Source organism: Diceros bicornis, chromosome X (genome assembly GCF_020826845.1).
Source record: "Diceros bicornis minor isolate mBicDic1 chromosome X, mDicBic1.mat.cur, whole genome shotgun sequence".
Lineage (NCBI taxonomy): Eukaryota > Metazoa > Chordata > Mammalia > Perissodactyla > Rhinocerotidae > Diceros > Diceros bicornis.
This window is the reverse complement of record NC_080781.1, coordinates 110740558-110757086: the sequence shown is the minus strand read 5'-3', so window position 1 is coordinate 110757086 and position 16529 is coordinate 110740558. Positions and strand designations below refer to the sequence as shown.

Sequence of the window (16529 nt, the reverse complement as noted above, 5' to 3'; positions counted from 1 at the left end):
GAGTGATTAGAGACTGGAGGCAGCTAGCGGACCACTGCGAGAGGCTAGGCCAAAGAGAATGGAGCCTAGATTTAGTTTGTTTGGGGACAACAGAATGCAAGGAATACTTTTAAGAGCAATTTAGAAGGTGAAATGGACAGGAACGCGTGAGCAGGTGATGCAGAGAATAAGTGAACGACCTTGCATGTGGGGTGTGTGACCCAATGCCTGCCCGTACACATATTTTCTTAAGACTCTCAGTGCAGCAGTGCTGAGGGCCAGGAGAGGGAGGGAGGAACAGAGGACTTGGTAGAAGGGCCTGGATGGAGCTAGATCGAAAGAGGTCAGATGGATACAGCCCCCTCCTCACTCACACTCCCTACTCTCAGTATTGGGGGGCCAGTTTCTCTGGTTTGATGATTAAGACCTGGCAGACTGGAGGCAGGGAGGAGAAGAGTGGGTACTCACACCAGTCCTTTGCCTTCTTCGCTAGCACCAGTCTCATTTCGTGAAAAGGTTTCACAGTGGAGGAAGAGCAACTTAAAGAGTCAAATGAGGTTTGGGGATTATCTGGGAGGTTCAATTATTCATGTTGTAATAATAAGTAACACTTGTAAAGGACTTCCCTCCTTAGCAGCGGTGATTGAGAGCTGGCTATAATTGTACTTCCTGAGCCCATCCTTCCAAAATGATCAAAGGAATATAAAATAGGTCCTAGGGGAATTGGGGTTATTTTGCTATCTTTCCTCTTGCCTCCCCTCTCCTGCTCTGTCCTTCCCTCTCTTTTTACTTCCCCCCTTCTCTTGACATCCCCCTCCCTTCTTCTTGCTGCTCTCCCTGTCTCCTCTGGCCTGCTCCCCTCTCCTTTCCCATTTCATGGCCTCCTGGGGCAGGGGCTGGGAGCTGGGAGCTGGGAGCTGGCCAGAACTGGGGCCTGAGATCTGAGAAGGAGAGAGGAGGCTCATTGAGAGGGCTAAGTGATTCCTTGCAGACACACCTTCTCTCTGCAATTAGGTGTGTTTCTGAAAAAGGTTTGAACAAACTATATCCTACTTTAAATTTCATCTAGCTGAGCCCTCAGGTGAATTTTTTTTGAAAGTGGAGGCTGAAGCCCAATTTATCTTCCTGTCAATCTGAACTTCATAATAACTGACTTGCTTACTTTCTTAAAGCAAGTTATGCCAGTATTGTCTTCAAGGCTCTAAAGGAATTTTATGAGGAGCTGTGCTAAACTCTGGGCTCCCTAAAGGCAGCGAACATGACTTAATCTTATCTGTATTCCCAGGCCCCAGCACAGGACTGGGCATGAGTAAAGACCTAATGAAAAAGGAGTAACATTTGTTGAAAAGGAACAAAAAGAGGAACGCCCTTTTCACCAGGAAAATAAAATATTGGACTAGGCAACTAAGAGGGATCACGAGGACACTGCCCCTAAAGATCTTCAAGCCAGGAAAAGGTTTTCCCCTACCTGATGCTTGGAGGCCAGCCTCGGGCAGCAATCAAGGCTCTTTCCCAAGTCTGTAGTGCTAAGATTCTAAGGGCAAAGCCACTAGAAAAGCACTTACTGAGGGCCGGCCCTGTGGCCTAGTGGTTAGGTTCAGCACAGTCTGATTCGTTGGCCCGGGTTTGGTTCCCGGGCACGGACCTACACCACTTATCAGCAGCCGTGCTGTGGCAGCCTACATACAAAATAGAGGAATCTTCCTCAAGCAAACAGAAGAAGATTGGCAACAGATGTTAGCTCAGGGTGAATCTTCCTTAGCAAAAAAAAAAAAAAAAAAAAGCACTTCCTAAGCTTTTCATCAGGAAATAATCCCACTAAGTCATACACCAAGGTCATGAGACTTAAAAGGCAATGATCCTACAATAGAGGGAACAATTTTTCCCTGACCCGAGGCTTTTCCCAGCCAGCACTGGAGAGACCTAAACTCCAAGCCTTAATATAGCTAGCAGCAAGCTTTCTGAGGCTCGGAGACTTTAATTTTGCCGAACGCGTATTTGTTTTCCTCACACGAAGCCTATTTTTAATCAATTGCCAGCTCCTCCAGTCCATTTCCTGGAAAGGAGGCCAAGAAAAAAAAAAGTGGGAACAAAAACATCAGGCAGTCATTTGTACAGTGCTACGGAAACAGAGTTTCTACTGTCCCCTCAAACCCGCAGACCTTCTTTGACGTCAGGGACAGTGAGGTTTTAGTACCAAACATAGATTATTCCATTTAGCCTTGTGCAGGAAGGTGGCTTTCTTGAGGACACAGCTCCTCAGCAGCTGCCTTTCAGAGTACTTCACTCAGCTTTGGAGAGGTCAAGTCAATATCACTGGTTTTCAGTGTGTGACCTAAAGGAAGTGAAAGGAAATGTGAACTGCTTCAGCTGGTAATAAAATGGTTAAAAAAAAAAAAAAGCTTACTTTCATTCATTCCTCCCTTTGACAAACATTTATTGAGCTCCTACTATGTGCCAGGGACTGTTCTAGAAGAATAGTTACCAATAAAACATAATTTTGCCCTTAAGGAACTCAATTTACTTGGGGGATTGTGGGGAGGGGGATTTAGACCGATACACAGAATACATATATAGAGAGAGACGTGCACAGAGGCTTCCCATTGCCACTGCCTATCCACCAAGAGTCGGTGAATGGTTCCAGGCCCCTATCAAAAAGCACAAGGATGCCCTTCTGCCTTATTCAAGATCTGTTGCCTCCTACTTTGTTAAATGGGGACTGAAACACAGAGAGGTTGTCTGTTTTTCCAGGCACACCCAGTAAGTTGAGAGCAAGGGGGCGAAAGCCCATATTGGGTAATCAATCTCATGATCGATGGAATGATCAGTCTTTGAACTCAGTTACTCATTCACCAAGTATCTATTGATGACCTATAATGTTTTTACCACTGTGCTAGGTAGTGAGGGAGACATAAAAAAAGTGTAAGAGATGACTCTTGCCCTTAAAAGGTTACAATTAGACAGAGACATCATGTCCGCCTTGGTCCTGGTTGTAGCTTCAGCACCCAGCACAGTACTCAGCACTGAGTAGGCTCTCAATAAACTTTGGATTAAATAAATTACTGAATTATTGACATACGCAAAGTGCCAAACTAAGAACAGACTGTCTGAGGCTGTGGGAATCCAGGGGAAAAGCTAATGAATGGGCACTGGAGTCCCTGAAGAAGGCATTAGAGAGGTGAGTATCGAAGCTTTGAGCAGTGGGAGAGGTTAGGACAGGCAGAGGACAGGAGGCAGTACCTTCCATGTGGGGGGAGAAATCTGAACAAAGATTTGGGATAAGTACCCAGCAGGGCCAATTTGGGGCTTCTGAGGACTCCAGCCTGGTTAGAGTGTGGACTCCATTTTGGAGTCAGATTATGGCAGATTGAGGAATTTGGACACTTTTTCTGGAAGGCCACGGGGAGCCATGGAAGGGTTTTGATTAAAGGAATAACTTAGTTTTAAAAATGTCTTAGGAAGCTTAGTCAGGCAGTGGTAGGGTCTGGCAGGAGAACCCTGCAGTCACCGACGCTTAAGGGTGGGAGCAGTGAGAATGCAAAAGACGGACTTTGAGAGAAAGCTCTGCCCAGGGACTGAACCAAATGGATTTGTGAATCTCAAACAGAAACAAACCACATTCATTTGCTAAACCCTGAACCAGATGTAAGTGTTAACATTCTTTTGCTTCACGATTCAGTAAAAAATATTTCAATTGCTGCTGAACCTCCTCAAACTGAAACCAAACATGTATTCTCTACAATTATTGAATATTTGTAAATGAACTGCTAACCTACCTCCATGTTGTGTTCTGTGCCTGTAAAGCATTAATGCCTTTAAGAACAAGATTCAAAGGTTTGAATCATGTCCAGAGACTACCTCTTAGAAGAGAAAAAATATAGCTACGAGTTTTGGTGGGGGCTCTTATTATGTGCTGGAGTACTGCTTTCATGCATTCTCTCGTTAAATCCCCCAGGCTCAGAGAGGTTAGGAAAGTTACTCAGAGTCAGACAGCAAATAAGTGACAGAGCCAGAGTTCAAATGCAGTCCGACTCCAGAGTCTGCTGGGCCATGCTGCCTGTCTATTTCTACCACTAGCCTGTCCTCAGTGTATTGGGAGGTAGGCAAAGATAATTTGGGGGAAGTCAGAAGCTGACTCTCAAGCCTCTCCTGTGTCCCCGCAATCCCACACTCAGCCTTGCACACAGGCCTGCCCTTTGCAGGGGATAGTCTGTACAGCTGGGCCTTTTTTGGGCAATAAGTTACCTGTGTATCCTCCTTGCACCATCCCCAAGACTGAGTACAGTGCCAACTAATAGGAGACACTCGGTGTATGCTTATGGGTGGTCTCTTCAGCTATGTTCTTGAAAATACTGAAATCCGGTTCAAATTCTGATGAATCGAAACACCTTTAAAATTCTACTGTGGAAGCTTACTATTTAAAACAGTGAGTCTCCAATATCAGTGAGCTCGCTAACACAAATTCTAGAGGTTCACCCCAAGAGATTCTGCCAAATTCAGTAGGACTGGGGCTGAGCCTAGGAATCTGCATGTTTAACATCTTTCTCAAAGATGCATGCACACACGAAGAGACAGCCACAGGCACACACAAATAATACACTGACACACACAGGCAGGCACACACACATATACACAAACATAGATGATTCTGATGTAGTCTGTCCTGTAACCACATTGATTCCAATTCCTTAAAGAAACATTGATTTTAAAGAATCCTAAGATAAATTCATCTGTAAGGTTTAAAAGTCTTTTCTTGTGTGAATCAATTCCTCCCTGATTCATTTTGGAGGTTATCCTTTAATTTTTTTTCTTTTTCATTTTTGGTGTTCTTATAGCAGGGCAGTCACATGTAATAGCCATCCTAATGCTAGGGTGTCTGGTTATGACTTTAATTTTAAGATGCTCAGTGTTTGAGATTCATTATAGATTCCAGGGGCGAAGTTGTAAACTAGTTTGCAACATCCAGGAGGACAGGAACTTTCAACAGGTATTTATGTAGCACCAACTATGTGTCAGGCCCAGCAGTAAACAAAACCAACTAAGTCCCTGCCCTCATGGAGCTCACGTTCAAGTTGGGGAGATAGACAGTAATGAAGCAGACCCATTAGTAAGGAATGAGCGCTACAGAGGAATTAAAGAAGGGAAATGTATTAGTTAGCTTGGGCTGCCATAACAAAATACCATAGACTGGGTGGCTTAAACAACAGACATTTATTTTCTCATAATTCTGGAAACCGGAAGTCTGAGATCAGGGTGCCAGCATAGTCGAGTTCTGGTGAGGGCTCTCTCCTTGGCTTGCAGATGGCCACCTTCTCCCTGTGTCCTCACATGGCTTTTCCTCAGTGTGTGCATATGGAGAGAGAGATCTCTCTCTCTTCCACTTTTTTTTTTACATTTTTTGTTTATTGCAGTAACATTGGTTTATAACATTGTATAAATTTCAGGTGTACATCATTATACTTCTATTTCTGCATAGTGATGTAATCTCTTCCACTTTTTATAAAGCCACCAATCCTATCAGATTAGGGCCCCACCCTTATGACCTCATTTAACCTTAATTACCTCCTAAAAGTTTTTCTCCAATTTCAGTCACATTGGGAGTTAGGGCTTCAACATATGAATTTTGGAGGGGGACACAATTCAGTCTATAGCAAGCAATGTGATAGAGAGTGACTGTGCTGGGTGGGGGGTGGAGGGGTCTTTGACAGAGTGGTCAGGGAAGACCTCTCCAAGGAGGCGATATCCAGGTTTTTTGCAGCAACTCAGCTTAGGTCTTTATCGGGACATTGTTTTTTGTTTGTTGCTGTTGTGTTGTGTTTTGTTTTGCAAGAGGAAACACTGAAATCTTTGAAGCCTGAATTTAGATCCCAGCTCTACCACTTATGACTTGAGCAAGTTCCTGACCTCTCTGTGCTTCAGATTTTTCATCTGTAGAATGGAATAGTGATAGTACCTGCTTCAGAGGCTATTGTAAGGATTTGTCGTGCTATCTAATAGAACTTTCTGTGATGATGGCAATGTTCTGTAATCTGCTCTGTCCAGTACAGTAACCAGCCACTAGTGTGGCCCTTAGAAGTGTGGCTGTTGAGCACTTAACATGTTGCTGGTGAGACTGAGGAACTGAATTTTTTTTTACTTAATTTTAATTAATTGAAATTTAAATAGCCACATGTGACTAGTAGCTACTCTATTAGACCGTGTAAATTTAATGAATTCACATATGTAAAATGCTTAGCACCGTGCCTAGCACATAGCAAGTATCAATAAAAGTTATCTAGGATTAGTGTTAGTGATGATAAGTGTTTCTCTGGTTGGTAGGAGGGGTTTTTTTTTGATAAACAGCAATCACACTTGGATTTATTGTAGTGTCTTGCTCCCTGAGTGCATTCATGGCTATGATGTCCCTTATGATAGCTCCCCACATGCCCACCTGTCTTATCGCTGAGCTGCATGGTAGCCAAAGCCCTAGGGGACAGTCTGCTCCCTGGGGACTGACTGGAGTGTGCTTCTCCCTGTCCAGCCGGGTGGAGATCACCGGTGGGTACTATGAATACATCGACGTCAGCAGCTGCCAGGACATCATCCACCTCTACCACCTGCTCTGGTCTGCCACCATCCTCAACATCGTCGGGCTGTTCCTGGGCATCATCACTGCCGCTGTCCTTGGAGGCTTTAAGGACATGGTAAGGAAGGAAGTGACTTCCCATTGCACAGAGGCCCCTGTCGGGGTCTGGGGCAAGGCTAGGAGGTTGGGAGCAATGGGGACCCGTGTTTTGAAGAGAGGAGTCAGAAGCAATTGCTTCAAGAATGTAGCCGTTTTCAAACATCTCAAGTTGAAGGAGCCAGGTAATGCCATCAGTCTGCAAATATTTCTTGTTACCATGAGTTGCTTGTGTTCTTGAGGCACATTCTGGGGGCGAGTGGGGGAGGGAGGGGTGTTCTCAATTCTCCTGTTCATGCTGGTTATATAAACATAGCCTTTCATGCTCCCTCCCCCCTACCCCGACCCTTTTAGTAGAAACCTTTTTGGATAGCTTTTTCCCTAACAGACTTTGGGAGAAATGGAAGGAAAGAGGGTTTTTAGCTACCGGTAAAAGTAATGCTAGTCTCCCTCTCCCTAGGAATTTCACCCTGGAGATTCTCCAGAAAGAGCATCTGGACTCTTTTTTTTTCCTGCATTTGAAGGGCCAGTTCTAGGCTAAGCTTGCTAGGTCTTGTCCTCAACCTCCACCTCAATCTCAGCCTCCCCACATTCGCTATCCTCCCTTTCAACTCTTTTCCATATTTGTGTGTGTTTGTCTGCGAAGACACACCAGGAGTCAGCACCCAATAGGTGCTCCATAATAGTGGGCTCCTTCTTTATTTTGCTTTTAAAGCATTTCTAATCATTTATTTGCTTATTTAATAAACATTGAACTTGAATTATGGAGATAATAGCTTTAGAGCTACGTTTATCAACCTGGCTTCCTATTAGAATAGAATTGCCTGGGATGCTTAAAAAAACCTGGATCCCTCCTCCCGAGAGTCTGATTTAACTGGTCTAAATTGAAGCCCCAGTGATTCTGATCTGCAGCCAGGGGTAAGCATCGCTGCTTTAAAGGAATGTCCCACATGTGTTTAGGGAATTATTTTGTGCCTAAAAGGGGTTTTCCTTTGACCCTAGAAATGAGGCAGATAGCCCCTAGGCCTTTGGCTGTTTCTGTCCCATTTTGAGTTCCCTGAGGAACAGAAACCTGAAAGACAGTTTGTAATTTGACCCTGGACTGTCAAAAGGGTGAGTAATGGAAAGTGAAAGGTGGGGCAGGACAAGGGAAAAGAAAAAAACTGCATTTTGGGGCAGCAAGTCCCCAGCAGAACCCGGCTGACTGAAAGTATTCAGTGTTCCTGTTGGTGACCCCAAGTCAAGAGAAATCCTTCCCTGCTCAGGCCCAGTCTGTCTCTCTCTCTCTTTTTTCTTTCCGTCTCTCATACACACATTTCTCATTCCCTTGCACCTCCTCTCACTCTGGAAAGCCTAAGCACTGAGGAGTGAGGGAAGCATCACTGTAGGTGGGGCCCTCAAAGGGAGAAGGATTTCCTGTAAGTTTGGGCCTGAGGGAGCTTTTGGGTGAGAGAACTTCGGAAAAGCTGTTTCTGGGTTGAGGCTTCTTTGTAGAAAAGAATGCCCTTTGTTCTTGGAGATGTTGGGTGGGGGGCAGGTGAAAGCAGAGGCATTATGTAGAATCTGAGCCCCTCTGGCTGGAAGAGAAGCTCCCAGGTTGGCCAGTTGAGGAGACAGGACATCAGGATGGGTGTTAAGAGTTCTCTGAATTGTTCCTAGAGCTTTCAGACTTGGGCAGATGGATGCACACATGAAATGGGTGGTGGCTACTTGGTAGGCTCCATGGGGTTCCTACAAGGACCCTCATCAAGAATCAGTTGACCATTGATGTATAAGTTTATTTCTGGACTCTTAATTTCACTGTGACCTTTGATCTTTAGTGGAAAAAGGGGTTTGTTGATGATCTGTCCTGAGAAGTGGCAGTAATGTCCCTTTACTCTCTGTAAAGGGCTTTTGCACAATTACTTTCTTCGGTCCTCACCACTACTACTACCTTGTGAGGTAAGTATTACCGCCCGCATTTAACAGATGAGGAAACAGGCCAACAGAGGTCAAGTCACTTGCCAAGAGCTAAATAGCAGAGCTGGGACTGGAGCCCAGGTTTGTCAGATGCCAGAGCCTTTGCTCTTTTGACTCCATTCCAGCTGCCCCTAACTACCATTTGGATAGCCCTTTCTAGTTGTACAAGTGTCTCAACAGACATTACCTCCTTTGTTTAGTTGCTTTAGTTAAAAAAAATTAAAAGTGAGATATTTCCAACTGTTGGGAGCTTCTTTAAAAGTAAAGAAGGAGAGCAAGGGAAGCACTGAGCATCATCAAATGCCAAGCTTGGGAACTCAATCGAGGACCAGTGGGGAAAATGAAAGATGAAAGCAAAGATCAAGGGGCAAGATATTTGATTCATGAGGCGAGAGAACACTAATGGGAGTATAAGATGGGGGCTCCAAGGGGGACCCATTACTTAGATCATTTTATTAAAATTTCTACATGGTGTAGAAAATCCTGGAACATCAACCAGGTGAGCCTAAATAAAGTCTTTGGCCTAGGTCCGGATGTGGCTGGTGACTTGTGGTGTGCCTCCTCCCTGAGTAGAATGCCCTGGGGTCTGCAGGGAGGCCCAGTGGTGCTGGCTGATGAAAGCCATTCCTAGTGAGTGAGGACAGGAGCCAAGAGCTGTGAGCTGGCAGACTTCAGTAGGGTCAGCTGGGAGCCACTGTTTCCAGAATTGTGGGATCCTGAAAGGAAAAAGGGCGTCTTCATTCCCCAACCAGAGACACTTGGTGAAAGGATCTTTAAGAAATGTTTGATGAAGTGTTTATTGACCAACGATATAAGGATTTGAGGTGAATCTGTAAAAAGTGATTATATCTTGCCAATTTTCTCCTAATTGGTTTCTCTGGTTTGGAGTAAAATGGGGAGGAATAAAAGTGGCATTCTTTCCAAAGTATGCAATCATTGTCTCAGAATAGGCTCAGTTTTGTCAAGACAAGATTGCTTTTACCATTTTCTGTGCTACCTAGTAACCTTTGGTTTCACTGGAGCTCAGAGTTCTACTGATCAATAATGGGGGGTGTCTCATAACCTAAGCCCCAGAATTTTAACAGAAATACACACTCCTATATACACAGACAAATAGAGACAGAGCCCAAATTTGTTGTAAAATCAGAATTATTGACTTAAAACATAACCAGACCCTTATTTGGGGGCATCTCTCTTGCTCCTTCCCTGCCCAACTCTTCACTTCATCTCCCTTTGCTCCCTGGACCTGTCTTGTTCCCCTGTCCATTTTCTCTACATCCTCTGCCCTTGACTCCCTTCTCCTCTGTGGCTTTCCTGTGCTTATTCAATCTTCCTCTCGTGTTTCTTTCTCTATAATAGTCAACTTCCTTTCAAAGATTATCCTGGACTCCAGGCCTTGCTGAATACACCAAAACTTTTGTAGATATAATTTACATTGCATGATTGTTTTTCTACGGTTAGGCTTAGTTTCCAGAAGTCAACCCAGAAAGCATAGAAATGTATAACCTTAATGACAGAGAATTCAAAATAGCCATCATAAAAAAGCTTAATGAAATACAAGAAAACACAGACAGACAATTCAATGAAATCAGGAGTTTCTTCAAAAAAGAGATTGAAACTATTAAAAAAACCCAATCAGAAATCTTAGAGATGAAAAACACAATAGAGGAGATAAAGACAAATCTGGAAGCCTTAAGCATCAGAGCTGACAATATGGAGGAAAGAATTAGCAATATTGAGGACAGCAATGCAGAAATGCTTCAGATGGAAGAGGAAAGAGAACTAAGACTAAAAAGAAATGAAGAAACTCTCCGAGAAATATCTGGCTCAATTAGGAAATCCAACATAAGGATTATAGGTATTCCAGAGGGAGAAGAGAGGGGAAAAGGAGCAGAAAAGTTGTTCAAAGAAATAATATCTGAGAACTTTCCAAACCTGGGGAAGGAGCTGGAAATACCAGTGAATGAAATCAATAGATCTCCTAAACATATCAACACGAAAAGACCCTCTCCAAGGCATATAGTAGTAAAGCTGGCAAAAGTAAACAACAAAGAAAAAAATATTAAGGGGAGCTAGACAAAAAAAAAAAAATAACATACAAAGGATTTCCTATCAGGCTGTCAGCCGATTTCTCGACAGAAACTTCACAGGCTATGAGAGAGTGGAACGATATATTCAAAATTATGAAGGACAAAAACTTTCAGCCAAGAATACTCTATTCAGCAAAAATATCCTTCAGATATGATGGAGAAATAATAACTATCCCAGATAAACAAAAGCTAAGGGAGTTCATTGCCACAAGACCCCCACTACAAGAAGTGCTCAAGAAGGCCCTCATCCCTGAGGAAAAAAAGAGAAAGGGGATTCAAAGTTTTGAACAAGGAGGAAAACATGTTGACAATACCAGAAAAATTGTGGCTCTCTATCAGAATAGATTAGCAAACACTTAATTATAAAACCAAAGATCAAGGGAAGGAAAACACCAAAAATAAGTAAAACCTCATCACTTGAAACACAAACTCACAACACAATATGAAATAAGTTGTGACAACAATAACCTAGAAGGGGAAGAGGAAAGGGATTGAATCGACTTAGTCTAAGGGAATAAGAGGCCATCAGAAAATGGACTATCACATCCACGAGATTTTTTTATACAAACCTCATGGTAACCGCCAACCAAATAATCAGAACAAAGTCGCACGATAAATATAAAGAAAACTAAGAGAACCACCATACAGAAAATACCAAACTAAATTGGTAGTCCGAAACATGTGGGATGAGAAACAAAAGAAATGCAAAAGAACCGGAAAAAGAGCAATAAAATAACAACAACAAGCTTCCATATATCAATAATTACCCTAAATGTAAATGGACTGAACTCTCCAATCAAAAGACACAGAGTGGTGGGATGGATTAAAAAACAAGACCCAACAATATGCTGCCTCCAGGAAACACATCTCAGCTCTAAAGATAAACACAGGCTCAGAGTGAAAGGATGGAAGACAATACTCCAAGCTAATGGCAAACAAAAGAAAGCAGGTGTTGCCATACTTATATCAGACAAAGTTGATTTCAAGATAAAACAGGTAATGAGAGACAAAGAGAGGCAATATATAATGATAAAAGGGACACTCTACCAAGAAGACATATCACTTTTAAATATATATTTAAATATATATATTTAATATACAAGAGCAATACAAGAGCACCAAGGTATATAAAGCGACTATTAACCAACCTAAAAGGAGATATTAACAACAACACAATAATAGTAGGGGATCTTAACACCCCGCTCTCATCAATGGACAGATCATCCAGACAGAAAATAAATGAGGAAATAATGGACCTAAACAAAAAACTAGATGAGATGGACTTAACAGACATATAAAGAGCACTGCATCCAAACACAGCAGATTACACATTCTTCTCAAGCACACATGGAACATTCTCAAGAATAGACCATATGTTGGGAAACAAGGCCTGCTTATATAAATTTAAGAAGATGGAAATCACAACAAGCATCTTTTCAGACCATAATGCCATGAAGTTAGAAATCAACTACAAGGAAAAAACAGGGAAAGTGACAAAGCTATGGTTAGGCTTAATTTATTTGCATAGAAGAACTGGTTTCATTTTGCAAGAGCTGGAGGGTGTGTTTTTAATTGACAGAAGGCCAAGAGAGCATGATTTCTGGGACTTCCTCAGGGATGAAATTTTTTCTTAGAATTCTGGTAGAGAGGTAAGAACATTTCTGAGCACTCTTCCTCTGTAAAGCGAGACTGCCCTTGGAATGGTCAAGATCTCAGTCCTCTCCCACACAGTAGAGAGGCTGACAAATATTTCTCTGGTTGTCTGTGAGCTGCATCGTAATGACTGAGGTTTTGTAGCTCTTCAAACCTTCTAGAGATGTAAACAGTAACCCACTCCCAGGAAGAGAGAAACAGAACTGTGTTGTAACTTGCTGGAAGGGAATTTCCCCTGCCAACACCCCAACATGGTTGCCTGTGCCATTGCCAAAGCCTGCCCACACATTTTCATCACTTGAGAGGAAGCTTCTGCTCTCTGTTAATGCAGAGTAGATATGTACTAGAAACAAGACACCTTGATTTTGCGGACAGCTCTCGGTTATCCACATGAATGGAGGACGCATCAATGACATGGAAAATGGAAAAAACATTTAGCCCACATCGTGACCCATGTGGCACTCATAAGGTAAAAAGCACAGTCCTGCTTGGGAACTAATGAGCAGTGGTGACTTCCTTTAGTAGTGCTTTGGCCCTGTTGAGAGCAGAACTCCCATGCTGGACAAGATTAGCTTTAACTCTTAAAGGGCTACACATACCACCATGTTGTAAAAATGGTATTAAATTCTTTCTGTATTGTTTTATTTGCCAAAAAAAAGAGCAGTATACTCTGCTTGGTCTTTCTTGGTTTCTGTGCACTACTAGGGTTTTGCCTCCAGCCTGCAGGGCTGATGAGAATAAATACCCTTCATGTTTGCATGAGAGCTCCTTAGCAAGGTTGGAATCTGCAAGAGTCCTCACGACTTTTACAAACTGTGATTTATCGCATTTCTGCCACAGCAAGAGCAGTAGCGTGTTCAGCCTTGTTTATTTGACATTTTGTATTTTGGATCTTAGTTTTTTCTTTTTCTTTTTTGTTTTTAAAAATTATGTAAATAAATTATTTCAACTTGTCTATAGGCTTGAATTTTTCAAAATAATAAGTTGGGGGGAAATGACACAAGTAATACATATTAGTTGTAGAAACTTTGGCTATATAATAGAAAGTGAGGAGTCCCCATTTACCTCCTAATACTACTCCCCTCCCCAGAGATAACCACAGTTAACAGTTTGTTGTAAATCTTTCCAGATTAATTTCTTTTCATTTACAAACATACATACATATGTAATTATTCAGGGCTTTATTTTTACATAAATTGGGATCATGCTATGTTAGTATAACATGGTGGCTTATTTTTTTAAAGACTTTATGTTTTTTAGAGCAGTTTTAGGTTCACAACAAAATTGAGAAGAAGATACAGAGATTTCCCATATACTCCCTGCCCCCACACACTCATGGCCTCCCTCATTATCAACATACCCCCCCAGAGTGGTACATTTGTTACCAAGAATGAACCTATATTCACACATCATAATCACCCAAAGTTCATAGTTTACCTTAGGGTTCACTCTTGGTGTTATACATTCTATGGGTTTGGACAAGTGTATAATGACATATAGCCATCATTTTAATATCATACAGAATATTTTCACTACCCTAAAAGTCTTCTGTGCTCCACCTATTCATCCCTCCCCCCAACCCCTGGCAACCACTCATCGTTTTATTGTCTCCATAGTTTTGCCGGTGGCTTTTTTTTTTTTAGTGGATAACTTCTTTTTTTTTTTTTTTTGCAAGGAAGGATTCGCCCTGAGCTAACAACTGTTGCCAATCTTCCTCTCTTTTTTTCCTTCTCCCCAAAGCCCCAGTGCATGGTTGTATATCCTAGTTGTAAGTCCTTCTAGTTCTCCTATGTGAGCTGCCGCCACAGCATGGCAACTGACAGATGGGTGGTGTGGTTCCGCGACCAGGAAGTGAACCTAGGCTGCCAAGGTGGAGAGCACTGAACTTTAACCACTAGGCCATCGGGGATGGCCTGATTGGTTTTTTTGTTTTTAATTTAACAATTTATCCTGGACAACTTTCTCTCTCACTAAATATAGGCCCACATCATCATTTATCAATAGCTGCATGGTATTCCATAGTATGGATGTACCACAGTTTATTTAACCATTCTCCTAGGGATGAACGTTTATGTTGTTTCTTATTTGTGTTTTTCTACAGAACCCAACTCTCCCAGCACTGAACTGTTCAGTTGAAAATGCCCATCCAACTGTTTCTTACTATGCTCGTCCTCAAGTGGCATCCTACAATACCTACTACCATAGCCCTCCTCACTTGCCACCGTATTCTGCTTATGACTTTCAGGTAGGTTTTGAGAGAAAAAGAACTCTCCATTACCCTTGCTCTCATTCATGCTTTCTTATTCTCTCCCTAATTGTGGAACTTCACTAATATGTATGAGGTAGCCAGGCTCTCTATCCCTGATGGCCTTCAGCAGCCTATGGGTACCAGTGACTAGCTTATGGACTATGTAGGCAGACAATGATGGGAGAGATGTGGAGGGTGGGAAAGACACAAGAGGAGAAGGAACAGAGAGATGGACGAAAAGGGGAAAGAAGGAGATAGGATCAAGGTATCCCAAATTGCCTTGACCTACACTAAAGAGAAGATGTTAGTACATCACATGGACCCCTGTCCAACAGTGGCTTTTTCCATTCCTCTGCCACAGGGAGAGGCCTAGTCCTGTTCCATAGCACAAGGGCATTCTGAGCCACACAAGGGTTTGAATAAAATCTGTGATGAGGAAGAAGTCCCTGCCTTTTCTCTAGACTTCCTAACTAGGACTACACAGAGAAAATATTTTTTTATACCACCCCCGTCCTCTTTTCTTGCCTTGTTATCACATCGGTCAGAAATAGTGTTACCAAATTTGCACTTTCTCCATTTCCTTTTGAGCTGACACTAAGCACAGAAAAACAGAACCAAAAAAGGCACTTAATTAAAAGAGATTCATCGTGTGCAGAGCGCTGAACTAGGCACTTGAGGAAAACGAACAAAATGGTCTTTTAGGTATTTACAGCGATCACAAATCCTTGACCATGGAAGAGAGGGATCATACTAAACTCTGGTTAATTCAAAATTTGGGAACCAAAGGAAATAGCTTTGCAGGGAGGGAAGCTCATAATGAATTTGCTTCTATTGACTAAGAGCCCATGAATGCTCCAAGGGGACATAAAAGCATGACTGTTTGGGGGTGCTTCCAATTAACCAGCCAGTTTAGAAGTACAAAGCCCTTGGGCAACATAATTTCAGCTGCAGATTAACAAAATAATTGAAACTGAAAAATCTTATTTAGTTGAATGAAGTGCATTTTTGTTTGGTTTGGATACTGTTTGGGGAGCTTGAAGACTCTATATTGCAATAGTAATATACATAGTGTGAACATGGACTTGTTCACTGTTATAAAATACAGTACCAGAACAAGGAGGTGACCATTAAAGCTTGGAAAAAATAATGTTAGAACTTGTTTTAAAGCCTACTCTATTCACAGGTAGACAACTCAGGGAACTTGTTACCTAAACAGGTGGTATAGACTGGAAAACACCAATATGTTCCAAACAGGCATAGATAGTTTCAGTAGTGACAGAGGCAAAAAGGAATCCTTTAAGAGACTGTAAGGATGTTGAACGAACAAAAGTGTTGAACCCTCACACAAGGAGGGTCACCATTCTCTTGGGGCCCCTATAATAAAAAACATCCTAGGACAGAGGGACCACACATGGGTCCAGCCTAAGAGGCTGCCTCCATTTTTTTCTATCAAAATAAATTATACTTATTATATTGATTTTAGGAATTTTCCCTTTAAAATGAATTCCTGAAGTAGTGATGGTTGCTGAAAAATCTAAGATAGGAAGCCCCTCTTTAGGGTATGGAGCCATCTCTCTTTCCATCATTCCTCATTCAAACACTACCCCAGGGATGAAAACAAGACTGACAGTGCCAATGGTGACTCAGGCTGTTGGTTTCAGTTCAATCAATGTTTGCTCTGTGTCTCCATGTGCCAGGCTCTGTGCTAGGAGCTGTGGATATAGAGATTGAATGAGACATAGGCCCTGCATTAAGACAACAGTCTTGGGACTTGAGTGGGGGTGGTCAGGGGACAGCAGTGGGGACAAAAAAGTAAATAGACTATTACCCAGAGTGCTGTGGAAACCCGAAACAAGGTACCTAAGTCAGCAAAGGGATCCAAGTCTAGCCACCTGGCCCAAACCTGCACTGTGGGCTTCTCGCAGGGACTGCAGGGATG

The 16529-nt window shown here is 42.5% G+C and overlaps 1 protein-coding gene across 2 annotated transcripts in view; it reads left to right on the top strand.

The window, feature by feature from the left end:
- The window catches only part of TMEM255A (transmembrane protein 255A), a 50042-nt gene that overhangs the window by 26432 nt on the left and 7081 nt on the right, over window positions 1-16529 (top strand). For both annotated transcript variants that reach the window (XM_058536618.1, XM_058536619.1), the window contains exons 7-8: window positions 6500-6662; window positions 14444-14587. In XM_058536618.1, the coding sequence (XP_058392601.1) occupies window positions 6500-6662; window positions 14444-14587 (307 nt within the window). The remainder of the gene's footprint in view (window positions 1-6499; window positions 6663-14443; window positions 14588-16529) is intronic.